Source organism: Aotus nancymaae, unplaced genomic scaffold (assembly GCF_030222135.1).
Source record: "Aotus nancymaae isolate 86718 unplaced genomic scaffold, 86718_ANA_hifiasm-v0.15.2.pri h1tg000032l_0, whole genome shotgun sequence".
Lineage (NCBI taxonomy): Eukaryota > Metazoa > Chordata > Mammalia > Primates > Aotidae > Aotus > Aotus nancymaae.
The window spans coordinates 474,987-501,762 of record NW_026988445.1 but is presented as its reverse complement, the minus strand read 5'-3'; the positions used below and the strand labels follow the sequence as shown (position 1 = coordinate 501,762).

The following is a 26,776-nucleotide window of genomic DNA, read 5'->3' as shown; positions in this document are numbered from 1 at the left end:
CCCTCTGGTCTCTCCTATTAAAGAGACCAGAGGAAAGCAGTCCAGGGTTAGGATGACCTAATTATCAGGGATCCACACGTGTTGTCTGCTCTCCTTAGCTTTTGACTTCCACCTTCAGGTCCAAAATGGCTACCTGAGCTCCAGTTTCCTCATCCCTATTTAGTTAACAGGAAAAAGGAAGATGTGTCTTTCATCCTTTAAGGATACCTTAGAGAAGTCACAGCTGATACTTCTGTTTATATTTCATTGGCCAGATTATAGACCTTACTGCAAAGGGTGCTAGGAAATGTAGTCCATGCTTTTGTTGTCCATAGGCTGAACTTAAAAAAATTCTCCTCCAATAAGGAAGAAAGAATGAATGGATATTGGGGAAAATAACAGCATCTGCAAAACACACGATAGAGCATGTTCTCCTTATGACTTTCAAAATTATCTACAATTTAGTTTCATCCGACATAATGTTCTAGTTTTCTACCTCTCACTTTAAACCATTGCCACAATGGGCCACTCACCGCTCTGTTTCCCAGACATATGAAACTCATTTTCAATTTTACTCTCCCTGCTTTTTCTCCTACTTAGGAGGGCTTCCTGTCAACCTACATAAATTCTACCCACACTTTACTGATTAGCTCATCTTCCTCCTTCACCATGGGTGTTCCTCTGACTATTCTAGATATTCATTACCCCTTTACTCAAACTCCAATTGCAAACACCTAGTGCCCACATAGCATAGGGATATTTCATTATCCTCTAAAAGTTTCCTCTATATTAGCTTTCTCTCCCCCAAATAGAATGGAAGAAGCAAAGTTCTAGGTACATAGCAAACACCTAATAAATACTTACTGATTAATATATAAAATAGTCTTACTTAACTCCTTTAACTCTTATGTGGACCTCAGCTTTATTCAGGATTTTTCGGTGTTAGTTTACACCAGGGGACTTCTATAGTCCCTCTCCCCATCTCTTGTGAAAATAAATCCACCTAATGAATATTTATTAAGTACATGTTTGGTTTTATTTTATTTTTTTTGGAGACAGGGTCTCTCTCCGTCACCCAGGCTGGAGTGCAGTGGTGCAATCACGGCTCACTGCAATCTCGAACTCCTAGGTTCAAACAATCCTCCTGCTTCAGCCTCCCCAGTACCTGGGACTACAGGTGCATGTCACCATGCCCAGCTAATATTTTTGTAGAGACAGGATTTTGCTATATTGCTCAGGCTGTTCTCAAACTCCTGGCCTTAAGCGATCTTCCTATCTTGACTTCCCAAAGTGCTAGGATTACATGTGTGAGCCACCACACTGCCCATTAAGTACATGTTGAAAGTCCCCATTGCTTCACGTTATCCACTCAGAGCTCTCACTTGGTTTCAATTTCTGGATTGGTGTGGTGGTATTCACCGTATTGTAGGGCACTGCTTCTTACACTTTATGTACATACAGATTACCTAGGAATCTTATTACAATGCAGATTCTGATTCAGGAGATCCAGGGTGGAGCCTGAGATTCTGTATTTCTAAAATATCCAATCCCAGCACTTTGGGAGGCCAAGGCAGGAAGATGGCTTGAGGCCGGGAGTTTGAGATCAGCTTGGGCAACATAGCAAAACCCTGCCTCTACAAAAATACAAAAAGCCAGGCATAGTGGTGTGTGTGTCTGTCTGTTGTCCCAGATACTTGGGATGCTGAAGTAGGAGGATCACATGAGCCCAGGCAGCTGAGATCACACAACTGTACTTCAGCCTAGGCAACAGAGTAAAACCCTGTCTCAATAAATAAATAAACACAAATAAGTCAAAAATAAGTAAAATATCCAAGGTGATGCCAATGTTGGCAGATGTAAATAGCAAGGCTGTAGAGATCCTCAGATCATCTGCCTCAGATCACATGAAAATGCTTCTTAAAGCCAAAGATCCCTGGGTCCCACTCTAGACCTATGGGATCAGAATCTCTGGGATAGGACCCCAGAATCTGCATTTTAACAAGCTCTCTAGCAGATCTGCATATATACTGATATCCGAGTTTAAAAAGAACCCTAAGTGATTCTTATGACTAGGTCTGTTTATGAGTAGGCAGCTTTTTGAAATAATGTCATTCAGTTCAGCATAACATGGAGTAACTGAAGCTACCAAAACTTTAGAAATTAAACAATATATTAATATAACTTAAATGGTTCTATATTTTAAAAATCCCACACATAGAGCCGCAGCATTTTAGCATCACTCTTCTGCCCATAGCTTTGTTTGATTCATAGCACTCAGAACAGAAGAACATCCCCCAGCCTCACTTTGGGATTTCTCATGGCTGTAGGCTTGCCAGCAGCTGGTTTCAAATAATTCAGATCTCTACTTCAGTATATGATTTGAAGATAAAATCTAAGAGAAACAAAAGATTTTAAATTGTGTTTCATAAAATATTTCTTGAAGACATTTCAAGAGAAAATCTTTCCTTAACTTTCTTCTCATTTCTTTCAACCAGTAAGTACCTGCCTACTTAAGGGGGCTATTGATAGCGTCTAACAAGATTGTGTGTGTCTGTGTGTGCACACACGTGTGTGTCAAATAACTCTGTCAACTGAAAATCGCTGGAGAAATGCAAGGTGGCATAACTTTCATTACAACAGAGTATTAGTCAATAGGCTCAGCTCCAAAATGATAAATTAATCTTAAACATACAGTTGGAGTAGGAACAGAGTGAAAAGTTCTTCTCAAATCCCTTATGATTTAAGCTGATGTGATGCAAAGCATGGAAAGAGCCAAGCTACACTACAGAAGGCTTGGGTAAGAGAGGGAAATTTAACCCAGGTAAGGACAACTAATATGCTTTAGAGGAAACATTAAATACCACTATCAACCCTGAATGTCTTGTTAACTTCTGATGTATCAGATCATCAGGGAGTAAGTATAGCAGATTAAAAAGTGGGGAGGGAGGGGAGCAGGGAGGCTGGATCTCTGTAACCTAAGGGACTGTATGGGGACCCAGGAATCAGGAGACCACATACAGAGCTACCAACCATTTGCCAGGACTGAAGAATTTCCTAGGATGCAGGACTTTCAATACTAAACTACAGAAAAAGTCCTGGGTAAGCCAGGCTGATCTGGTCACCTTGATACCACACCAACTCGATTTCTGATCTACTCTATGATGAACAAGTTGCATAATTTATCCACACTTGATTTTCCTCATTCATAAGCGGAATTATTCTGTGTTCCTTCCTTCCTTTCTCTCTCTCTCTTTCCTTCCTTTTTTCCTTCCTTCCATCCATCCATCCATCTGTCAGTCCATCTTTCATTTTTGACAGAGTCTTGCTTTGTCACCCAGGCTGGAGTACAATGGCACAATCTTGGCTCGCTGTAACCTTTGCCTCCCAGGTTCAAGCAATTCTCATGCCTCGGCCTTCTGAGTAGCTGGGATTACAAGCATGTGCGACCACATCTGGCTAGTTTTTTTAATTTTTAGTAGATACAGGTTCACCATGTTGCCCAAGCTGGTCTTGAACTCCTGGTCTCAAGTGATCTGCCCACCTCAGCCTTTGAAAGTGCTGGGATTATAGGCATGAGCCACCACATCCCACCCTTGTCTTCCTTTTCTACAGAAAAATTCTTTTCTCTTGTCAAATATCACTAAATTACACCATCTCAACACTAGAACAAAGACGTTCCAATTTTTTTTTTTTAAATTTGTTGGGGGAACCCAGAAACTTAGGTATTTAGGAGATAAAAGGTTCCAGAAGAGATTAGGAGCTTGCTGTCAATGATAGGTCTTAAAGTTATAATATGAAAGAAAGCTTGAGATGTGAGATTCAGTGGTCTCCTGGAGATGGAGGTGAGGACAGAGGAAAAAGGGTAGAAATCAGGACAAATCACTTAACCTCCCCATTTGTACAATGTGGGTAACAATATGGTCCTTTTAAGGTTGTTGTGGGCTAGGCGCAGTGGCTCATGCCTGTAATCCCAGAACTTTGGGAGAACAAGGCAGGTGGATCGCCTGAATTAGGTGTTCAAGACCAGCCTGGGCAACATGGCAAAACCAGCCTGTTTCTACAAAAAATAATAAAAAAATTAGCTGGCTGTGGTGACGTCCGTCTGTAGTCCCAGCTACTTGGGAGGCTGAGGTGGAAGGATTGCTTGAGCCTGGGAGGTGGAGGTTGCAGTGAGGCAGAGACCAGGCCAGGACACTCCAGTATGGGAGACAGAGTGAGACCCTGTCTCAAAAAAAAAAAAAAAAAGTCACTGTGAAGATTAAATGAATTAATGTATGTAAAGCACCAAGAATGTGGCCTGGATTGTTGAAAGTGATCAATAATTGCCAGTGATTATTATTATTTTAACATAATCAGCAATAACGTGTCATTATTTTGAATCTTACGTTACAAAAATACAAGTTTAAATCTGAACTTGTCTTATTCATAGGTGTACTATGTGATTTTGTAGGTTCTGTGAATAAAGGAACTTGCCAAAATATCCTTCTCCAAAACATCTTACAAATATATTCATCCATTACAATACCTGAGAATCTGCCAGCAGAAATAGTTAAGGCTTTGGGGATTTTAGGAGTTTCTTTATAAAATACTAATGCTTTAGGCAGAGAGTTCTCTCTTCCATTTTTTACCCATAAGAACCTTGTCATGGATTAGTTGACCACACCAGGCATGGGAGATAAGGACTGAGCCAAGAAAACACAACATTGGACAGGTGAGAAAGAAGCTTCTAGCTTAGAGTATTATCTCTTTGGGGAGCAGAGGGAGGTCTTCAGGGACCTTTGGAAACTAGGGATGATTTTAGTCTTAAGAAGGGAAAAGAGAAGCTAGCTGAACAGGAGAGGAGCCTGGAGGAGACACAGTTGTTTACTTCACAGTATTGTTTAGGGCCAATTGTGTTAATAAAAAGTTGCTGAAATGGCTTAAAGAGAGTTGCAGTCAAGTCTGGATGATTTGTTTCTTTGTTTTCTTTGAAACAGAGTCATGCTCTGTCACTCAGGCTGAAATGCAGTGGCACGATCTAGGCTCACTGCAACCTCCGCCTCCCAGGATCAAGTGATTCTCCTGCCTCAACCTCTCAAGTAGCTGAGACTACAGGTGGGTGCCACCACACCCAGCTAATTTTTGTATTTTTAGTAGAGACAGGGTTTCACCATGTTGGCCAGGTTGGTCTTGAACTCCAGACCTCAAGTGATCTGCCTGTCTCAGTCCCCGAAAGTGCTGGGATTACAGGTGTGAGTCACCACACCTGGCCAAGTCTGGATGATTTGGCTCACCCTGTCTAAAAAATTTTAAGGTTATAAGCCCTAGAACATTTTACATAAAATAATTACTGACATGAATATAGAAGAGAACACCCATATATAGTTCCATTTTTTGTTTGAAGTTAAAGCTGACAGCAGTCAGAATGCATGACTCTCTTGGGCTCCTGATTTCAAGCTTGCAACTGTTTCCTAGTAATGTGTGTGTCGGGGGGAGGGGGTGCTGTGCCAAGTCATTGAAGGCTATTGCTGGTAGGGTTTCTCCCTAGAGAGGAAATAGTTCATTGGAGCTTTAGTGCAGAAACCAACACAGGTAGGCAAAATGTTTTTATAATTGCCACTAGGAAAAAAAGAGGGCCCAGGGGGTACTCTTCTGCTCAAGGGAACCTCTCCCTGGTTATAACCTAATTTGTTGTGTGTATGTGGACCAGATGGGTGGAATTAATCCTCTCAAGTTTATATGGTTAGATTGTTTTCAAATGAGTGGAGATTCCAAGAAATGTAAGAAATCCTCTTTCTCTTTCAAAGGACCATTCTCTTGTAGTTCAAATGCGGGTTTTTAAAACAGAAACAATAACATCTGGGTGGAGTCTGTTTGTTTCCCTCTTTTCTCTGTAGGGGTGTTGAAATTGTTGGCTTCATGTTTGTGTTTTGATAAAGATGGCTCTAAGGTAGCAAGATAGGGGACTAGAAGCTAACTAGTCATTGAAGAAGTTCCTTGTTTTCTACAGATCGGTCTACCCTGGATAACTGGCTGTTCCAACCTTCCTGTTAAAGTCATTCAGAGCATTCATACGTCTGTCTGTCCATGGTGCAGTAAATTAAGCTATGGAAAAATCTCAGGAGGCTTCCTAAGTGGTTAAAAGGAGGCAGGGCAAAAAAGTTGTAGTATAGGCAAGAGGAAGGTACAACTAACTAAAATGAACTTTGAAATGCAAGAAATAAACGTTAAGTGTCATCTGAAATTGTTCCCTGAAGAAGTCAGCCCAAACAGTTTCTTATCTATTATAGGAGCTGAATTATCTTGAAACTGAATGTGATAATTCGGTCAGAAAGTTAAGAAGATTACCACTCTCCTACACCCTTGGCACAAAACCAGGGGTATTATACCTGGAACATAATGTGTTGTACTGTTTGTTGAGCTTCAAGAAAAGTCTAATGAGGCTGTAGGCAATTAATAGGAGGACATCTGAAAGATTGAGGAGATTAGGTTCTCCCTACTCCTTCCTTGAGGAGATAACCGAAATGGCAGAACTTTGCAGTGAACACCAAATGGGAGGTGGTGATCAGCAAGCCAAGGAGATAGGCCTCAGAAGAAACCAGACCTGCCCACACTTCGCTCTCTGACTTTGGCCTCTAGAACTTTAAGAAAATAAGTTGCTGTTGTTTAAGCCACCCAGTTTACAAGTACTTTGTTATGGCAGCCCTGACTAACACACATGAGAACAGATATGATCAAATAATTTAAAATTATGAAGGGACTGGAAAAGAATGTGATCATCTCAGAATACCTCTAGGTCAGGTTTTCTTAAAGCAAGGTCTGCATACTACCTGCATCAGAATCACCTATGATACTTTTTAAAAAGCAGGTTCCCAGGTCCACTGGACCTAGAGTATTAAAATGTTCTAGTATGGTGCCTAAGAATCTGTTTCTTTGGTAGACCCCACAAGTGCTGTTTTTGTACACTAAAGAGCCAGACGTCTTGCCTAAACTCTGGCTCTTTTCTGAGTCTGAAAATGAATTCTGGGCCTGGTACTAAATTACATTTCATCAGGTGCTGCTGTGTCTGGTCCTCTGGCAGATGGTCCCTGATCCAGGAATCATGTGTAAATTCCATTGTAGGTTATCTCTCTCCAGGTGTCAGCCAACGTTTACTGAGGATGTGAGAAAGCTGAATGGAATGGACCAAATGGAATCCTTAGAGTTTATTCTCGATTCTGGAAATAAGTATGTGCCTCACCTATCTTACTTAAGAATATAATTACGTATTTTGAACAATATTCTAAAGTACATATATTATCACTCTCATGAGATTTATTTAAAGATCTTACTACCCTTGTCAATTAAGAGAGAATGCAAGGAATAGAATGGGGCATATCTTTCTTTCACCTGTGGACCTAAGAGGAACTGAAATTAGAGAAAGCTGAGAGTTCAGAGCAAACTCTGTGATGGATATTTTCAAAGTAGGCAGAATAGGTGGCATTCTGATTCAAATATGCCAGTTCCCTAGGGAGTGTAAAATCTGCCGTACCCCATCCCCTCCATTTACAAATGAGATTAAGTGACATAAGGTTTTATATACAGGGTTTCTAAAAACTAAAATTTAGGTAGATCATTTAAGAACGTTCAAGTCGGTAGGTCAATGGACTATTTCTCTATTTTCCTTCAGGTGGTCCAGACTTTGAGTCAGAATGCAGTGACAGGGACCTGTCTAGGAGTTCTCATGGCCACTGTTTTTTTTTATTTTTTATTTTTTTGGGGGTGGGGGGTGAATATTTACTTAATGCCAGGCACTTGGCTATTTTTTCCTTCTTGACTAACCAGATTTCAGTTTCTCTGTGTAGACCATTCATTCCCACTGGATTTCTTGGACGGGTGGTGGGGGGAGGGGGCGATGAATGGGAAAGTGGAATTGCCATTAATGTTCCAACTGCTTTCCTGAAACAAGACTTTTGACACTAAAAAGAATGAATTTAAAATACTAGACAATAATACTCTACAGAGGTTAAGAAGAAAAGCCATTAGTGCAACTGTGTTTCATTAAGAATGAAAAGAGGACATTTAGTCTTCCAGGAGACAGGTTCCTAGTTTAGGCAGAGCAGAGAGCCCTAACAATGAGAGGCGGCCGTGTTGGCTGAAAAGGGGCTCGCAACTGCACCAAAGCACTCCTGGGGTGTGAGGGTGGGTGTTCAATCCTAGACCTTTCCGAGCGGCCCTTTCCCTCGGTAGGTTCTGTACTCACCGAGGTCCTGGCCGAGCGTCCAGTTAGCCCCGAGGGGCCCGACTCGCAGGCGAAGGGGTCTGAGGCAAGGGCCAGGCGGGGCGAGCGGGCCTGGCGGCAGCGACCACGCTTTCCTTAGAGGGCGCTGTGGGGGCGGCTCCGCCGCAGTCCCGACTCCCGCCGCTTCCTCCCGCCGCCCCTCCCCGCCAGCCCGGGCGAACGCGGCCGGGCCCTTGGGGACCGAGTCTCTGCGCCGCTGAGGACCAGGCGCGAGCCGTGCCACAGCCGGAGCGGGGCTAGGGCCCCGCCGCCACCTTATTCCGCCGGCCTCGCCGCCGGCCATGCATTCTTCCGGCTCCTCAGGCTCCCAAAGCCCGGGCCGGGGCCCGGCCAGCCCGAGGTAACCCCCGGCTCAGCGGTTGCAGGCCCGGGAGCGCAGCGGAACCGGGCCTGGGGAGGCGCTGGGGGCGGGGAAGGGGTGTCGTCGTCGCGTGGCCCGGGGAGGCGGCGGCTGCCTGAGGGACGAGGGCGCGGTAGGCCCCGGGGAGGAGGTGGGGGCGCGGGGCATCCGCCCGCCTCCCCGGGACCCGCCCCGGTGACAGGTCCGGCCTCTGAGTCCCCGCCGTCCCTCTGTCCGCAGGCAGCCGCGAGGGGAGTAGGGCGCCCGCGCGCCCGCTCGCGCCGCGCCTCGGGCCGCCTGGGCCGCCGCCGCGTCCATGACCGCGACCCCTCGGCGGGGGACACCCGCCCCGGCGTTCCGCAGCCGCCCGCCGTCCGCGCCCGCCGAGGTGAGCCCGGCGCGCGGGCCGCGCCCGCCGCCACGACCCCTCCACCTCCGCGGAAACCGCTGCTGGCTCCACCGGTCCCCCGCGCTGCGGTCGCCTCCTCTTCTCTGCTGCTTTTATCATCCCCCGCTTCCCTGCCCTCTGGTCGGAGATCTCATTCTTTTCATCCCCGGTTCCTTGGCTTTTACCTCTTTTTGCCTTTTGCTCCCCTCCCCCTTCTCCTGTCCTTCCTCTTTTTCGCTTTATAACCCCCTACTTTCTTCCTGTCACCTTTTAAGCTTTTTTTCTGGGCCCCCTATTTTTTTTCTTAAAAAAAAAAAAAGGAAAACAAAAACCCTACTGCTGCAAATGAGAATTTTGAGGGTAACTCTTCGGTAGCGCCAGAGACCTTTTAAAGGAATGCATCAGTTTGCAGGAATGGTGGCGGTGAGGGGACCGAGGTCCTCAGTATCTGGGAAATCTGATCGAGAGGACCCTGTTTCGGTTGTGTCACTCGTGTCTTCAGTTTGGAGATCCTGAGGGTGTCTGAAGCGAGTGGATCTATTTTTCTAAGTCCACATAGACGACTGCAGTGAGACGCGGTGCGGGGACGGCCGCCGGTTACTGAATGGGAATTGTGTTATCATTTGCTAAATATATTGTGACATAACAGTGCCTTGGTTAACAGCTTCCTTGACCTTGTGAGGCTCCTCCTCCCTTGCTCTCTGTCCCCTCTCTGGAATTTCCCCCCAGAGATCACCGAGGTACTACAACACCAAGAAGCTTCGACCCTCGCTTTGTATTTTGTGCTAGGGGCAATTTCCTGTTGGTGACTGTTTAGATGTATTTAATCCATTTTCCTTTTTAAGTGAATTTTTCTTTTACCCCAGAAAGACAAGACGGACTCCAATGTGAGAATGGCTATGACTTTGGAAGAAGCTCCATGGCTGGGCTGGCTCTTGGTGAAAGCACTGATGAGGTTTGCCTTCATGGTCGCCAACAACCTGGTTGCTATTCCATCCTATATCTGCTATGTAATTATACTTCAGCCCCTTCGCGTGCTGGACAGTAAGCGGTTCTGGTATATCGAAGGAATCATGTATAAATGGCTTTTAGGAATGGTGGCTTCCTGGGGATGGTATGCTGGATATACAGGTAAGAGTGAGAACACTTTTGTTTAATGCATAAGACAAAATTTATCAGGAGCCGTGATTAAATATATATTACACTTTGGGTTGAGGATGTTTTCATGTCTTCACTATTAAAAAAAATAAAAAGAAAACAATTCTATTGGGTTTCTCTTCAGAATCTCAGAAAGACTGATGTTTTCAGAAGTATAATATAATTATATATTGATAAATTTCTTAGATAATGTTTTTATTGTGGATTGAGATACATTTATTAAAACTGGCAGCTCTGGTAGAGGAAAAGGAGTGCGTTGTATAGGACTCAAGAGCTTATAAAGTGAAGATGTAAGATATTTCATCTATTTCATGGAAAATGCCCGTAAACACTGGAAATTTAGAAAAATGATGCAGCCATATTTGTGCTAAGATAGTTTAATAAGTTTCTTCATTTCATGTGCTATTGCACCGTTAGCAATTTGAAAAGAAAGCAAAAATGGCTTTATTTTATGTATGTTTCTTTTGTTTACTAGAATCTATATTTTATCTCATAAATCTGAGAGTATTAAATATAAAAAATTAAGTTAACTTTGTTAAGCTAATTGATCTTCTGAGTGTCTTTAAATAGATTGTGATTTCCACCTTTAAATTTCATTGGGAAGCAAGAGTAACACTATTCTGTAGTGGACTTTTATAGAACTAAATGAGAAGTGGTGTTTATTTTCTGAGCTAGACCTTATATGCTTTTAGAACTTACGCCCTTGCTGTGAAAATTATGTATCACTTATTGTATTTATTTGATTTTTTTTCTCCTAAGAATTAAGATAATTAAAAAAATCATGGAGGTTTTTAGCACTTGTCAGATGTGGAGGCTTTTAGCACAGAAATTTCTACCTGATAGGCAGACTCCTTAGAGATAATGCAGATGCTGTGGTCAGTAGAGGTGTAGTTCATAGCTTGGCAGAATGAGGAGGGGTACTGTCAGGGTCAGGCAGTATGGCAGTTCTCCATTTGAAATTCTGTCTCCCTCTTTCCCGCCCAGGCTGCATCTGCAGATTTTATCCACACACACAAAAGAAGGACTGACAGTATACAGCTTTTATGGAGTCTGACAGACTCTTGCTATGTCTGAGTGCTCTCAGTTGCACCAGATGAAGCCTTTTCTCCTTTCAGGCAGTGCCATTTATTATTATTCAAGAGCTGAAGCCCTTAGGATAGTGTTTGCATTGCTTCCTTGTCAACTATCTTGTTGAGATTCCAGTGCTCTTTGGATATAGTAGGTGAGCTTCTGGCCCTTTTTTAGGACTAGGTGGTAGCCATAGCACTGGTAGAGAAAAAAATGAAGTTCCAGTCTATGGTGCTGAATTCTTACCTGAATTGCACTGCTGTCTTAGAATTGCTTGGCTTGGTATAGTTTGAGTGTTCTCAAATATATGCTATATGGTACTAGTGGCTTTATTCTTGTACAGTATACTTAAGTTTGCTTGTTTTAAATTAGCTTATAGTATTTTCAGAAACCCGTTCTAGAAGTTCATTCTGCTTAACAATGAAATTACTGAAATGTTTGTGCTTGTGTATGGTATATTTAAGCGTTAGCATGCTGGGAAGGTAAAATTAATTTGGTATTGACCTTGAGATTAGAAGGAGTGCAGTGGTGCTGCTTGATGTCAACATTAGTTATCCTATGGCCATAGCATAACTGCAATGTATTTTTAAGCATATTTTCTTGGGGTGTCTCTTCCTTGCTGACTATAAAACTGTAATTTCTTTTGCCACCTGCTTGGAATGTGGTCTTGGCATGATCTGCATATTTTAGTCTCTGAAGCATCTGCTTTTCTTCAGGCTACTGCACTTTGACAATTTGATCAGTTTGTCTCATTTAAATATAGACTGTTTTAATGTATATATTTTAAAAGGTTTTCCTATAGGTAGAATACTTGATTTCTGAGGGCCTGGTCATAGTCTGGTCATAACAGAAAATAGTCAAGAAGTCAAACAAATATAGGAGTGAATTTGGTTGAAAGCCTCAGCTGAGTTTAAAGAAGTACATCTAAGCAGAGGTTGATGAACGGGTGTACCCATAAAATAATCTCAGCAGTTATATTAGCCTTTCTTTAGATTATATTTCACTTCTTCCCTTTACATCAATAGGAGGGTGGGCTTGTGAAGAATTTTTTTTCCCCTATGCCCAAGTTTCACAGATGGAAAATTGAATATTGCCAAAGGAATTCTGCTCAGCAGATTAAGTATGTTCATGTTTTAGAATAAAAATTGCCAAAATTTGTTGAAAAACCACTTATGAGGAAATCTTAAATACTAATTAGGAAGCTAAAAATTGAATATGGGTATATTGGTATAATATGTATATATATTCCAAATTATGACATTCATTGTAATATGAGTGAATTATTCAGCTCTGCTGATGAGGACTTATGTTGATTATCCTACACGGCCCCATATAGTAGCCACTAGGCACGTGTCACTATTTAATTAAAATGAAATAAAATTTATCTCCTCAGTCACACCAACCACATTTCAAGTGCTCAGTACTAGGTTGATAGTGGCTACTGTATGGACAATGCAGATACAGAACACTTCTGTCATCACATCAAGTGCTATTGGACAAAGCTGATGTAGTAAGCATGGTTTTTCTTTTCTTAGGAAAACTAAATTTTATCTTTATTAAAAAAATATTTCTCTCAAGCCTGTAATCCCAGCACTTTGGGAGGCTGAGGCGGGTGGATCGCGAGGTCAAGAGATCGAGACCATCCTGGTCAACATGGTGAAACCCCGTCTCTACTAAAAATACAAAAAATTAGCTGGGCATCATGGCGCGTGCCTGTAGTCCCAGCTACTCAGGAGGCTGAGGCAGGATAATTGCCTGAACCCAGGAGGCGGAGGTTGCAGTGAGCCGAGATCGCGCCATTGCACTCCAGCCTGGGTAACAAGAGCGAAACTCTGTCTCAAAAAAAAAAAAAAAAAAAAAAATTTCTCTAGTTCTAAACAAATTTCTTTTGTGAAAGACAGGAAGATTATTAAAGTTTTATTAAACTGTCTCTTAACTTGAGGGAAACATCACAAAAATGAGCCCTTTAAATTCACACATGCTTCTTGGATGGGGAATGGTGAGGCCAGTAACCCAATAACTTAAATGAACATTCTTGTACTTTAGTTTGCAGTCTCAGAGCTGGGGAACTGGCTGTAGACACAGAAGATGGAAAAGGGATTTTCTGGTCTATTTCTGACTTTAAGTTACACATTTTTAAAAGTACTCTGAAGACATTGGGGTTTGTACACCCACAGCTTGCTACTAAAGTAGTAATAGTAATGATTGTTGTTTTCACATTTTCTTGTTTCTTTTTTTTTTTTTTTGAAATGGAGTCTCAGTCCATTGTCCAGGCTGGAGTGCAGTGGTGCAGACTCTGCTCAGTGCAACCTACGCCTCCAGGGTTCGAGTGATTCTCCTGCCTCAGCCTCTCAAGTAGCTGGGACTACAGGCTCATGCCACCACATCCAGCTAATTTTTGTATTTTTAGTAGAGATGGGGGTTTCACTATGTTGGCCAGGCTGGTCTCGAACTCCTGACCTTGTGATCCGCCCGCCTCGGCCTTTCAAAGTGCTGGGATTACAGGCATGAACCACTGCACCCAGTCTGTTTTTACATTTTCTTTAATGGGAAGTGCTGTACAGATATGTTGAGAAACCATTTTATATTGCCTTTGTCTTCATATTTCAAGGGCAAACCGAAAGAGAAAAGAGATACCAGCTTAACTAATGATCCACTTCTGCATGCTTTATTTGGATCTAGGATAAATCAGTATCCCCCCACCCCCACAGTTTAAGTGACGATTGGCAAATTTTAGAGAGAGGTTTCATATCAAACAAAATGTATTCTATTTATTTAAAATAGTTTATTTTTATTTTAATTTACTTATTTTAATAAAGTAATGTTATCCAAATACATTTAATTAAAGTGTCAGCCAGGCACAGTGGCTTATGCTTGTAATCTCTTGGGAAGCTGAGGTGGGAGAATCACATAAGCTCAGGAGTTCGAGGTTACAGTGAGCTGTGATCATGCCACTGCACTCCAGTCTGGGTGACAGAGACCCTGTCTGTTAAAAAAAAAAAAAAAAAAAAAAGACTGTGCATGAATACTTAAAAAATATTTATTGTTAATAGAAACTCCAGAAATTTTATATAGGATGAGAGTCACAGGTCAAAGTCTGACCGGAAGGGAGCTGGGTGCCAGGGGACTTGCTGCCAAGCTGTTTTTGTATAGCAAACACTATTTTCCTTAAATTGGGCATGATCTGGGGAGGCTTTAGGGAAAGCTGATGGAGATTAGGTATAGTTACCTCCTACTCTCCAACTGACAGCTGCCATGTCTTTCTGGGTTATTTGATTATTTGATAGCGTTCTGCTTTTGGGGAGGGATACTAATTCACTGTGTGAAAAAAATTAATTTTTAGGAATTACTTCTGACTTTGAAATTCTACAGAAAGTTTCAAAAATGTATTTCAAGAGCAATATCTTTTAACCTTTGAGTCATAAAACCAATTTAGTATGTGAAGATGAACATTTTAAGAATGTGAAATAAAATAGAATTAAATAGAATATGTCGGAAATGCATGGGTTTATACTGAATGGTGCTGCACAGTTTATTTTTTACTATGAGTGCAGCCAACATTTGAAAGGCATTGTTCTAGTGGAAAGAGCACTGGGATTTTGGAAAACTCTGGGAGTCAGTGGCTTTAACTTTAAATCTGTTCTCACTGGTAGGGGTGAGATCCTTACCTACTCTGTGCCCACTGGATGGATCTTTATAACCCTAGGGCCTAATTTGTTATCTGATGCTCACAGAATATTCAGTAAGTGTCTAGTTCTTTAATGATCCTTTTTTATTTTTATTTTCTTGAGACAGTCTCACTCTATTGCCCAGCCTGGAGTGCAGTGGTGCGCTCTCTGCTCATGGCAACCTCTCTCTCTCAGGTTCATGTGATTTTCATGCCTCAGCCTCCTGAGAAGCTGGTATTACAGGTATCCACCACTGTGCCTGGCTAATTTTGTATTTTTAGTAGAGACAGTTTCACCTTGCTGGACAGGCTGGTCTTGAACTTCTGATCTCAAGTGATCTACCTGCCTCGTCTCCCAAAGTGTTGGGATTACAGGCGTGAGCCACTGCACTGGGCTGAATGTTCTCTTTTTCCTTTCCTGTTTCTGAGATTCCCTAGCTGCCTACCTTCCTGAAAGGTTTATTATCAAGGTCATTGTAATCCACAAAATATGAAACCTTGAATCACATCATGTTTAATGTAAGATTTGTAAAATTACAAATCTCTTACCACATTCATTGATTATTTTTTGAGAGACAGATTCTCACCCTGTTGCCCAGGCTAGAGTGTGGTGGCGGGATCATAGCTCACTGCAGCCTTGAACTCCTGGACTCAAAAGCAGTCCTCCCGCCTCAGCCTTCCAAGTAGCTGGGACTACAAGTGTGCACCACCTGCCTGGCTAATTTAAAAAAAAAGTTTTTTGTAGGAGTGAGATCTTGCTGTTGCCCAGGCTGGTTCTGAACTCCTGGCTTCAAGGGCTTCTCTTTCCCTGACCTCCAAAAATGCTGGGATTATAGGAATGAGTCACTGTGCCTGGCCACATTTGCTAATTTAACACACCTTTATTGAACTTCGATTATATGTGGGAACAGGTACCCTGGACGTACCTAATAGACCCAAGATGTAATCACTGACTTTTAGGACCTCACAGCAGCCTTGGTGGGGAGACTGCACCAACAATGAGAATATACAGGTGTACAAAAGGAGGTAAGAGGAGGGACTCCTGATCTAGCATCAGTGGTAGATAGTGACAGGGAGCGAATAGGGTGTTTCAAAGTCCTCCTTCAAAGGACTTTGAATTCTTCAGTAATTATAATATATTTAAAAGATGCAGTTTGTGGCCGGGCAAGGTGGCTCACACCTGTAATCCCAGCCACTCAGGAGGCTGAGGCAGAAGAATTGCTTGAACCTGGGGGGCTGAGGTTGCAGTGAGCCGAGATTGTGCCACTGCACTCCAGCCTGATGACAGTGTGAGACTCTGTCTCAAAAAAAGAAAGAAAAAATGCAATTTGTATCTTTGTGGTGATGATATTAGCTAAGATTTATTGAAAAATAAACCAGGCAGTGACCAAAGTGCTTCAGTCACTTAATGCTCACAATAATTTTATCGGGGTAGTACTGTTATTCCTTCTCCTTTTGTTTTTGATGTTGAAATTGAAAGAGGTTTCACAGTTACTTTCCCTGAAGCATTAATGGGATTGATGTTGCCACAAGTTTATTTTTGTATTTAAAGAGCTAATATTGACCTTTAGATAATGTTCCTAGATATGTGGATATTAAAAGGGCATTTTACTACCCATATGACCTTTTGCTTTTGAGGCATAAAATCTCTTTCTGAAGATACAACTCTTTAACTTCGGAAAGCAATATCATAGCTATAGATTTCTTCAAGAGGTTAAAAACTTGGTGCTTCAGTGGAAATATAGTATAATTGAAATTTCATAAAATTCAACTTCCTTAAGCCTCTCTACTCATATGGAGAATAAGAACTCCACTGGAATTTTTGGTTTTGGGTGCTTGAAAGTAGATTGTCATCAGAGTGAGGAGTTACTGCATGATGTTAGGTTGACAACTGATTTTTTTTTTTTTTGAGAGACAAAGTCTTGCTCTGTCGCCTAGGCTAGAGTGCAATGGCACGATCTTGGCTCACTGCAATCTCTGCCTCCTGGGTTTAAGCGATTCTCTTGTCTGAGCCTCCCAAGTAGCTGGGATTACAGGCGTGCACCACCACACCCGGCTAATTTTTTGTGTTTTTAGATGGGGTTTCACCATGTTGGCCAGCCTGGTCTCAAACTCCTGACAAGTGATCCACCCACCTTGGCCTCCCAAAGTGCTGGGATTATAGGCATGAGCCACTGCGCCCAGCTGACAACTGATCTTGACATAAATCCAGGAGAAGAGTTTTCAGTGCAGTGTTTTGATTTTTATATGGAAAATATATCATGAAAAGAATTTTTTTTTCTTCTCCATCCCTGTGGTAGTAATTAAAGGTAAATATTACTAAATGCTTTAAATTCAGCAATCTGGTGGTACTACAGATTTGATATCTGGTCTTATTTCAAAGATAGTTTCTAATTGAATAATTTATTTTAGATACTTATATTAAAATATATATAATCATGCGTGCACACACCCCTACACATTACAGAAGCTCAGGAGACAGTATTTGTAGTGTTTGTAGTAAAACTTCAGGTTCTGGAGTCAGAAAGAGCTGGGTAAAATAATTTTTGGTTTATTTTTGTTTACATTTTCCCTGTATATCTTTGCCAGTCCTTTTGTTTCTAAACTCAAACTCTTATAATTTGCTTTGATTTAGATGTGTCTCTAGTACATAACATGGAGTTAGGTTTTGCTTTATGAGTGAATTTGAAAATCTCTTTCTGTTAATATGAGTTGAATTCATATTTATATTTATTCATATGTCAAAAATTTGTTGTGGTTCTGTCATTGTATTTTATGTTTTCTGTTTTTATATACATAAATGTTAAGTCTTTCACTGTGTAGTATCTTTTCTTTGCTTTTCAGTTGTTCTGATTTTTAGGAAGGTTTGTATTTCAGTCTTATTACTTTAATATTCTTAGTTGTCTATTGATAGTAACCATTCATTCTCTTCTATGACCAAAGGTAAAACTCTTTTTAATCCTTCTCTCTTCCCTTTTCTCTTCTCCTTCACCCAATCTTAGTCAGTAATATTTATTTAAAATAGCATATACATTTTTGCTATTATGTATGCTTATACTTCTACTACTTGAGCTTTGAGACTATACACTGACTCCCAGCTATTACATCAAGGTAATTAGTAAGCTTATTATACTTCTCCCTGCTTTCTCCCTTCGTTCAATTTATGTTATTTGAATTTGTACCGTGTTATAGCCTATAATATTTATATTCTATTTTATTAACTTCATTTCCATTTGTTTTTGTCTTAATTCTTCAGTTAAATGTATATAATGTTGACCCAGGTACTTTTGCAGAGTCATTCTTTGGTTGACTGAAGTTTATCATCTAGCAGTGTCTCAATAAGGCTCATGGGAACAAGATGGGGATATTATTCTTACAGCATTTTCAGAATTTGCTTTTTGTTGCTTTACACTTTTTTTTTTTTTGAGACGGAGTCTCACTCTGTTGCCCAGGCTGGAGTGCAGTGGCACGTTCTCAGCTCACTGTAGCCTCGGCCTCCTGGGTTGAAGCAGTTCTCCTGCCTCAGCCTCCCGAGTAGCTGAGATCACAGGTATGGACCACCATGCCCAGCTAATTTTTATATTTTTAGTAAGATGGGGTTTTGCTATGTTGACCAGGCTTGTCTTAAACCCCTGGCCTCAGGTGATCCTCCTGCCCCAGCCTCCCAAAGTGCTAGGATTACAGACGTGAGCCACTGTGCCTGGTCTGTTGCTTTATCCTGAAGGATAACTTAGCAGGTTATAAAATCCTTGGCTCATACTTTCTTTTTTTGAGTATCTTGCAGGTATTATACAAATATCTTCTGGCATTAAATATTATATGAAGCCAGATTTAATTTTTTCCCATTGTTACTGACTTGGTCTTTTTGCCTGTCTGCCCAAAGGGATTCTCCCTTTATCTCTCATATCTAGTAACTTTATTAGGATATAGTGTATAGTGGTGTTGACTGTTTAGCTCAATTTTTACTGATACGTATGTGACTTTTTAATATTTAGATTCAAATGTATTTTAATTTCGGGAAAGTTTTCTTTAATCGTATCTTTAAATATTTACTTTGTCTTGTTGTTTGGTTTTTGTTTTTGGAGACCTTAGTTGTGTGTATGCTGAATCTCCCTTTGTATGTCTTTTACATCTGTTATTTTACCTTTAATCCTTTTAAATACTTTTTCACTTAAACATTTGTTTCTTTCCTGTCTGTTACTATGTTTTTTGTAATATCTCTTTGTTCACCTATCAGTTTCTTCTTCATTGCTGTGATGGCTTTTTTTATTCTTCCATTTTTTTTGTTTAGTTCTGCCAATTAATGCTTCTCTGTTCCTGTTATCTAGATATTTCTCCCTTGAGTTCTTGTATTCCTTATTTGTGGTCTTGCTCATAGTAATGATGGCTTCCCTATAGTTTTTGTCTTCTCCACTGTAATAGTTTTCTGGGTGAGGGCACTTTGACAGTTGGTACATTATCTATCATTTTTCTTATAGTATCTCACAGTCAGTGCCATGCCAGTTACCTTTTTTCCTTGTGATTTACTTTGTTATTTGTAGGAGGTTTGGGTGGGGCCAGGGTAGATTTCCAGATTTCTGCCTCAGAGGTAGTTGTTTTCACATATGACACCTGGGTGTGTTTCTTTTCTGCCTCTCAAACCAGAACAAGTCTAGAAGACCTTTTTCCGTTAATTCTGGACCTCCCACTCCTTCCTTTGTAGCTGTGATTGGAGGGACATGGCTCTAGCATGCCGGTGTAAACCACCCCCCTCAACTTTTTTTTTTTTTTTGAGATGGAGTCTTGATCTGTTGCCCAGGCTGGAGCACAGTGGCATGATCTTGGCTCACTGCAACCTCTGCCTCCTGGGTTCAAGCGATTCTCCTGCATCAGCCTCCCAAGTAGCTGGGAGTACAGGCATCTGCCACCATGCCTGACTGATTTTTGTATTTTTAGAAGAGTCGGGGTTTCACCATATTGGCCAGGTTGGTCTCCATGAACTCCTGACCTCAGGCGATCTGCCTACCTCCACCTCCCAAAGTGCTGGGATTATAGGTGTGAGCCACCATGCCTGGCAACCCTTTTTTTAAAGAAATGTATTGTTGCTATTGCTGTCTGAGATCTGCCACTGTCAGGCTGCCCTTATCACATGCCATACTGTCTGTCCCTATAGCTGCTCTCCACCCCAGCATAGATTGCCTTGCTTTCACTTTGGTGGTTTTGTTTTTTAGATTTTTTTTTTTTGGAGACAGGGTCTTGGGGTCTTTTTCTGTCACCCAGGCCAGAATACCATGGTACATTCCAACTCTCTGTAGCCAGAAACTTCTGGGCTCAAGTGATCCTTCTCATCTCAGCACAAGTAGCTGGTCTGCCTTGAGAATTTTAAAGGTCACTAGTGCCACCCAAAATTTGACTAGTAGCTAGAACTACAGGCATGTGCCACTATGCCTGGGTAATTATTTTTATTTTTTTTTTTAGGGATGGGATCTTGCTAAGTTGCTCAGATTGGTCTCAAACTCCTGGCCTCAGGCAGTCCTTCCACCTGGCCTCCCAAAGTACTGTGATTACAAGCATGAGCCATCGCACCTGGCCTGGGATTTTTAAAAATATTTTTGTTTTCCTCCTTGGTTTTCTGAAAAAGGAGTTTTGTGCAGTGTTTTCTCCTTGTTGCTAATTGTATTTTCCCATAAGATTCATGCCTATAACGCTATTATGTCTATACCAAAAAGTACAACACAAGATTTTTGTTTATGTAATTATAGTTCAAATAGCACTGTCACCATCCTATTGTACGTTGGTTGATTATTGTAAAATGGAGAGCAATTTTACCATCTAATTAATTTTCTTTGAGGTCTGTTCAAAAGCTTAAAGTAGCCTCCAAAATTTATTTCTTTTGTATCCCAGTGGTTTCCAAACTGTTTTGATTCTTAGATTGCTTACCAGTGGTATATAGTTAAGACACGTACTCTATTTCCATTTGGCTACTGTAAGAAAATGTCATCAAAATGAATGGAAGGAGTGAGTTACCTTTGGTCCTTTAGTAAGGAATATGAAATAATGTGACATTAATACAATAAAGCTCTAGGGTCTGGTCTGCCTTGAGAACTTTAAAGATCACTAGTGCCACCCAAAGTTTGGCAAATATTGTTACCAAAGAGTTTATCATTCCTAATCTAAAGTTAGGGTTTACTTTATAGGCTTTATTTTAGGGGTTAATTTTCAGAGTTTGTAAATTAGTGGCTATATTCAGAAGCTGATGTATTTTATTCGGCCTTAGCACCATTTAAACTTAAAAAAAATTAGTTGTCAACATTTCAAATTAGGGAAATTTCACAAAACATGAAAACAAATTCCACATTTCCAGCTACTCTTGAGAAACTAGAGATCTGGTGGTCATGCTGATCCCTCATTCCTGCCTAGTAATGATTTGCTGGAGCTGCATGATGACCACCCCTTTACTGTCCAGTTTATCCAAGAACTTGTTTCTTCTTGTCTTATTTTGGGCCTACTTCACTAATTAAGAATACCTGCTTGGATCCCAGAGACTTGAGTGATGTTCATATTAAAACATTTAAATTATAATTACTAGGCTATTTCTGTTAAGCATAGTTTTGCATTTATATGCCCTAGTAGTGCCTAAGATTAGTGAACTCTACCATTAAGAACTGAAAGTTGACCAGGTGCAGTGGCTCATGCCTGTAACCCCAGCACTTTGGGAGGCTGAGGCAGGTGGATCGCTTGTGGTCAGGAGTTTGAGAACAGCCTAGCCAACATGGTGAAATGCCATCTCTACTAAAAATACAAAAATTAGCCTGATGTGGTGGCGTACACCTGTAGTCCCAGCTACTCGGGAGGCTGAGGCAGAAGAATTGCTTGAACCTGGGAGGCAGAAGTTGCAGTAAGCTGAGATTGCACCACTGCACTCCAGCCTGTCTCTGGACAGAGTGAGACTCTGTCTCAAAACAAACAAACAAAAAACTGAAAGTTTGGTAGTAACCTCAACTACTGAGTTCATGAAGCAGAGGGATGTAATAGGAAAATGAAGTGCCATTACCAAAAGCTGTGGTCACAAGGTTTTTCAAGTTTCATGTATCCTATTACTGACATGGTAAAATGTTGCCAGCTGTTTATACACTTGTTAGTAGAATGTCTTATTTCTTCATAAGAATATAGTTATCTAAAATCTAGATTATTAAAAAAAATTTTTTTTCTGTTTTTTGAGATGGAGCCTCATTAAAAAAATTTTTTTTTCTGTTTTTTGAGATGGAGCCTCACTCTGTCTCCCAGGCTGGAGTGTAGTGGCTTGATCTCGGATCACTGCAACCTCGCCCTCCCGGGTTCAAGCGGTTCTCCTGTCTCAGCCTCCCAAGTAGCTGGGACTACAGGTGCCCACCACCACACCCAGCTAATTTTTGTATTTGTAGTAGAGACAGTGTTTCGCCATGTTGGCCAGGCTGGTCTTGAACTCCTGACCTCAGGTGATCCACCTACCTTGGCCTCCCAAAATGCTGGGATTATAGGTGTGAGCCACCACACCTAGCTAAAAATTATTTCTATTTGCTGTTTTATATTTTAAAATATGAAAAACAAAGCAAACCAGGTTGATTTCTATTTCTTATTTTAAATTATAGTACAAATAACTAAAAATAATATAGATAGTATTATAGAAAGAATAGTTATGATGTTATACTTTTTCTCTGTTTTTTAAAAGTTATTTAATCACATTTTATTTTCTTGGTTATACTTTTCACTTTGTTACATAGGCCTTGCCTTTCAAATGCCTGGAATTAGATTCAGTTTCCCAGTTCTATCCATGTGTGACTATATGTATTTAGATTTAAATGAATTAAAATTATATAAAATATAAATTTCAGTATCCTAGTCACATTAGCTACATTTCAAGCACTCAATAGCCACATGTGGCTAGTGACCACTGGTTATACTCTTTCTTAAGGTTTAATAGATTTCATCAGCCAGGTGCGGTGGCTCAGGCCTGTAATCCCAGTACTTTGGGAGGCTAAGGTGGGCAGATCACAAGGTGAGGAGTTGGAGACCAACCTGGCCAACATGATGAAACTCCATCTCTACTAAAAATACAAAAATTAGCCTGGTGTGGTGGCATACGCCTGTAATCCTAGCTACTCAGGAAGCTGAGGCAGGAGAATCCCTTGAACCCAGGAGGTGGAGGTTGCAGTGAGCTGAGATCACACCACTGCACTCCAGCCTCGACGACAGAGTGAGACTCTGTCTCGGGGAAAAAAAAAAAGATTTGGTCAAATTTTACTAGGAAGAAACTTTCCCCAAACTTATTTTCTTCATTAAACATTAAGAAAACATATGAGGCTGGGTACAGTGGCTCACACCTATAATCCCAATACTTTGGGAGGCTGAATCAGGAGGATGGCTTGTGGCCAGGAGGTCCAGACCAGCCTGGGCAAAATAGCAAGATCCCATCTCTACAAAAAATTAAAAAATTAGGTGGGCGTGGTGGTACATCCCTATAGTCTTAGCTATTCGGGAGGCTGAGGCAGAAGGATTGCCTCAGCCCAGGAGTTTAAGGTTGCAGCGAGCTGTGGTCATGCCACTCCATTCCAGCCTGGAGGAGAGAGTGACATCATATCTCTAAAAAACAAGATAGAAAAGAAACCATTTGAATCATATATCTAATGCACATTTTGCATGTGCTTTTAATTAGAAATTTGTATTATTTGACACTAAAGGAAAAAAATTATAAATTTAAATACATCAAGAGTTTCTGAATCATCAAAAGACAAAATTATGTTCAGTATAGCTTTACTGTTAAATGCATATATATATGTCTTTTTTTTTAGTTGTGATATAATTCACCTACCCTAAATTAATCATTTTGAAATATATAATTCAGTGGCTTTGTGTATATCCATACAAGTATGCATCCATCACCACTATCTAATTCCACGACATTTCATCACCCTCAAAAGAAACCTCAAATGCATTAGTTGTCACTCCACATTCTGTCCTGCTTTTAGTTCTTGGCCACCACTAATATATGTTCTGTCTCTATGCTTTTGCCTGTTCTGGACATTTCATATAAAGAGAATTATATACAATATGTCTTTTGTGTCTGGCTCTTTAAACTTAGCATTATTATTATTATTATTATTATTATTATTATTATTTTGTTTGAGATGGAGTCTTGCTCTGTCACCTAGGCTGGAGTGCAATGACGTGATCTTGGCTCACTACAACCTCTGCCTCTTGGGTTCAAGCCATTCTCCTGCCTCAGCCTCCCAAGTAGATGGGACTACAGGCACCCACCACCATGCCTGGCTAATTTTTTGTATTTTTAGTAGACACGGGGTTTCACCGTGTTAGCCTGGATGGTCTCAATCTCCTGACCTCGTGATCCACCTGCCTTGGCCTCCCAGAGTGCTGGGATTACAGATATGAGCTGCTGTGCCCGGCCCAGCATTATGTTTTTAACATTCATCTATGTTATATCATGTGTCAGCATTTATTCCTTTGTGTGGCTGAGTAATACTCCATTGTGTGGATAAGACCCACATTTTATTTATATATTCATCAGTTGAACAGTTGGGTTGTTTCCACTTTTTGGTTACTATAATAATGTGGTTATGAGCATTCATGTAGAAGTTTTTGTGTGAATATATGTTTTTAGTTTTCTTGGACTAGGAGTTAAATTGCTGGGTCATATGATAATTCTGTGTTTAACTTTTGAGGAACTGCTAGACTGTTTTCCATAGCAGCTACACTATCGTACATTCCCACCAGCAATGTAGGAGAGTTGTAATTTCTTGACATCCTCACTAATAGTTATTTTCTGTTTTTTTTTTTTAATACTAGCCATCCTAAGTGGGTGTAAAGTGGTAGTTCTTGTGGTTTAGATTTGCATTTCTTTAATGACTGTAATAGTCTTTTTTTTTTTTTTTGAGACAGAGTGTTGCTCTGTTACCCAGGCTGGAGTGCAGTGGCATGATCTCAGCTCACTGCAGTCTCCGCGTCCCAGGTTCAAGGAATTCTCCTGTCTCAGCCTCCTGAGTAGCTGGGATTATAGTCACATGCCACCATGTCCAGCTAATTTTTGTACTTTTGGTAGAGACTGGGTTTCACCATGTTGTTCAGGCTGGTCTCAAACTCCCGACCTCCTGATCTGCCCACCTCAGCCTCTCAAAGTGCTGCGATTACAGGCGTGAGCCATGGAGCCTGGCTGGACTATAATAATCTTTTAATGTGTTTGTTGACTATTTGTATATCTTCATTGGAAAAATGTCTATCAAGTCCTTTGCACATTTTTAAATTGGATTTTTTTAAATTGTTGAGTTGTAAGAATTCTTTCTGTATTCTGTATACTAGACCCTATTTATTTATTTATTTTTTGAGACCAAGTCTCACTCTGTTGCCCAGGCTGGAGTGCAGTGGCACGATCTTGGCTTACTGCAACCTCCGCCTTCTGGGTTCAAGCAATTCTCCTGCCTCAGCCTCCTGAGTAGCTGGGATTACAGGCATGTGCTACCACATCCAGATAATTTTTTATTTTTAGTAGAGATGGGGTTTCACCATGTTGGCCAGGTTGGTCTTGAACTCCTGACCTCAGGTGATCTCCTCGGCCTCCCAAAGTGCTGGGATTACAGGTGTGAGCCACTGTGCCTGGCCCCTATTTATATTTTCATTGGTTACTTATGCTTTTAGTGTCCTCTCTAAGAAACCATTGCTTAATCCATTGCTTAATCTAACGAAGATTTATATCTATGCTTTCTGTTGAGATTTTAGCGTGTTTTTTTGGTTTGTTTGTTTTTTGTTTTTGTTTTTTTCTATTGTGACAGAGTCTCGCTCTGTTGCCCAGGCTGAAGTGATTCTCTTGCTTCAGCCTCCCAAGTAGCTGGGATTATAGGCGCCCACCACCACCACACCTGGCTAATTTTTGTGTTTTTAGTAGAGACCGGGTTTCACCAAGTTGGCCAGACTGGTCTTGAACTCCTGGCCTCGAGTGATCCACCCACCACAACCTCCCAAAGTTCTGGGATTACAGGCGTGTGCAACGTCACTCAGTCGAGTTTGGCTTTTCTATTTAAATCTTTGATCCATTTTGAGATAAATTTTCATGTAGTATGAGCTAAGGGGTCCAAACTTCATTCTTTTACATGTACATATCCAGTTGTCCTGGAATCATTTGTTGAAAATGATTTTCCACATTGAGTAATCTTGGTACCCTTGTTACAAATCAATTGACCATAGAGGTATGGCTTCACTTCTTGACTCAATTCTGTTCCATTGCTCTGTATGTCTATCCTTGTACCAGTACCACTCTATCTTAATTAGTTAGTGTAGCTTTGTAGTAAGTTTTGAGTGTTAAATAATTTTGTTCTATTTTAATTTTTAAAAAAATTCATGATCCTGGCCAGGCACAGTGGCTCAAACCTGTAACCTCAACACTTTGGGAAGCTGAGGCTAGGAGTTTGAGACCAGTGTAGGCAACATAGCAAGTCTTTGTCTCTATAAAAATTTAAAAATTGGCCAGGTGTGGTAGCCTGCACCGGTAGTCCTAGCTACTTGGGAAGCTGAGGTAGGAGGATTGCTTGAACCCAGGAGTTCGAGGTCATAGTGAACTATGATTGTACCAGTGCACACTCTAGCCTGGGTAAGAGAGTGAGACCCTGTCTCTAAAAAAAACCCGATCCTTTTTATTATGTATTATAACTTTAATAATGAGGCTAGTTCACGACACAGAAATACTAATTTAAAACTGTTTTGGATTTAAAAGTGTTTACTGAGTTAGAATAATGTTTTTCATGTATTAATATGTATAATTTGGGTTAAATGATCTTTATCTCCATGTTGAGGAAAATGTTTACTAAATATGTATTTCATTATTAGGAATAAGAATAGTTCCTGTTTACTCTCTTAAAAAAGCTGGACATCCGTTGTAGAACTGTGTTT

The 26,776-nt window shown here is 40.9% G+C and overlaps 1 protein-coding gene across 2 annotated transcripts in view; it reads left to right on the top strand.

Moving 5' to 3' along the window:
* Positions 1–8,895: 8,895 nt before the first annotated feature.
* The window catches only part of LPGAT1 (lysophosphatidylglycerol acyltransferase 1), an 86,876-nt gene continuing 68,995 nt past the window's right edge, over positions 8,896–26,776 (top strand). The window contains exons 1-2 of one of the 2 annotated variants that reach the window (XM_064383484.1): positions 8,896–8,967; positions 9,834–10,098. In XM_064383484.1, coding sequence (XP_064239554.1) covers positions 8,896–8,967; positions 9,834–10,098 — 337 coding nt within the window. Of the gene's footprint in view, positions 8,968–9,722; positions 10,099–26,776 lie in introns of those variants that run through there. The other variant, XM_012459600.3, reaches the window with a different exon arrangement.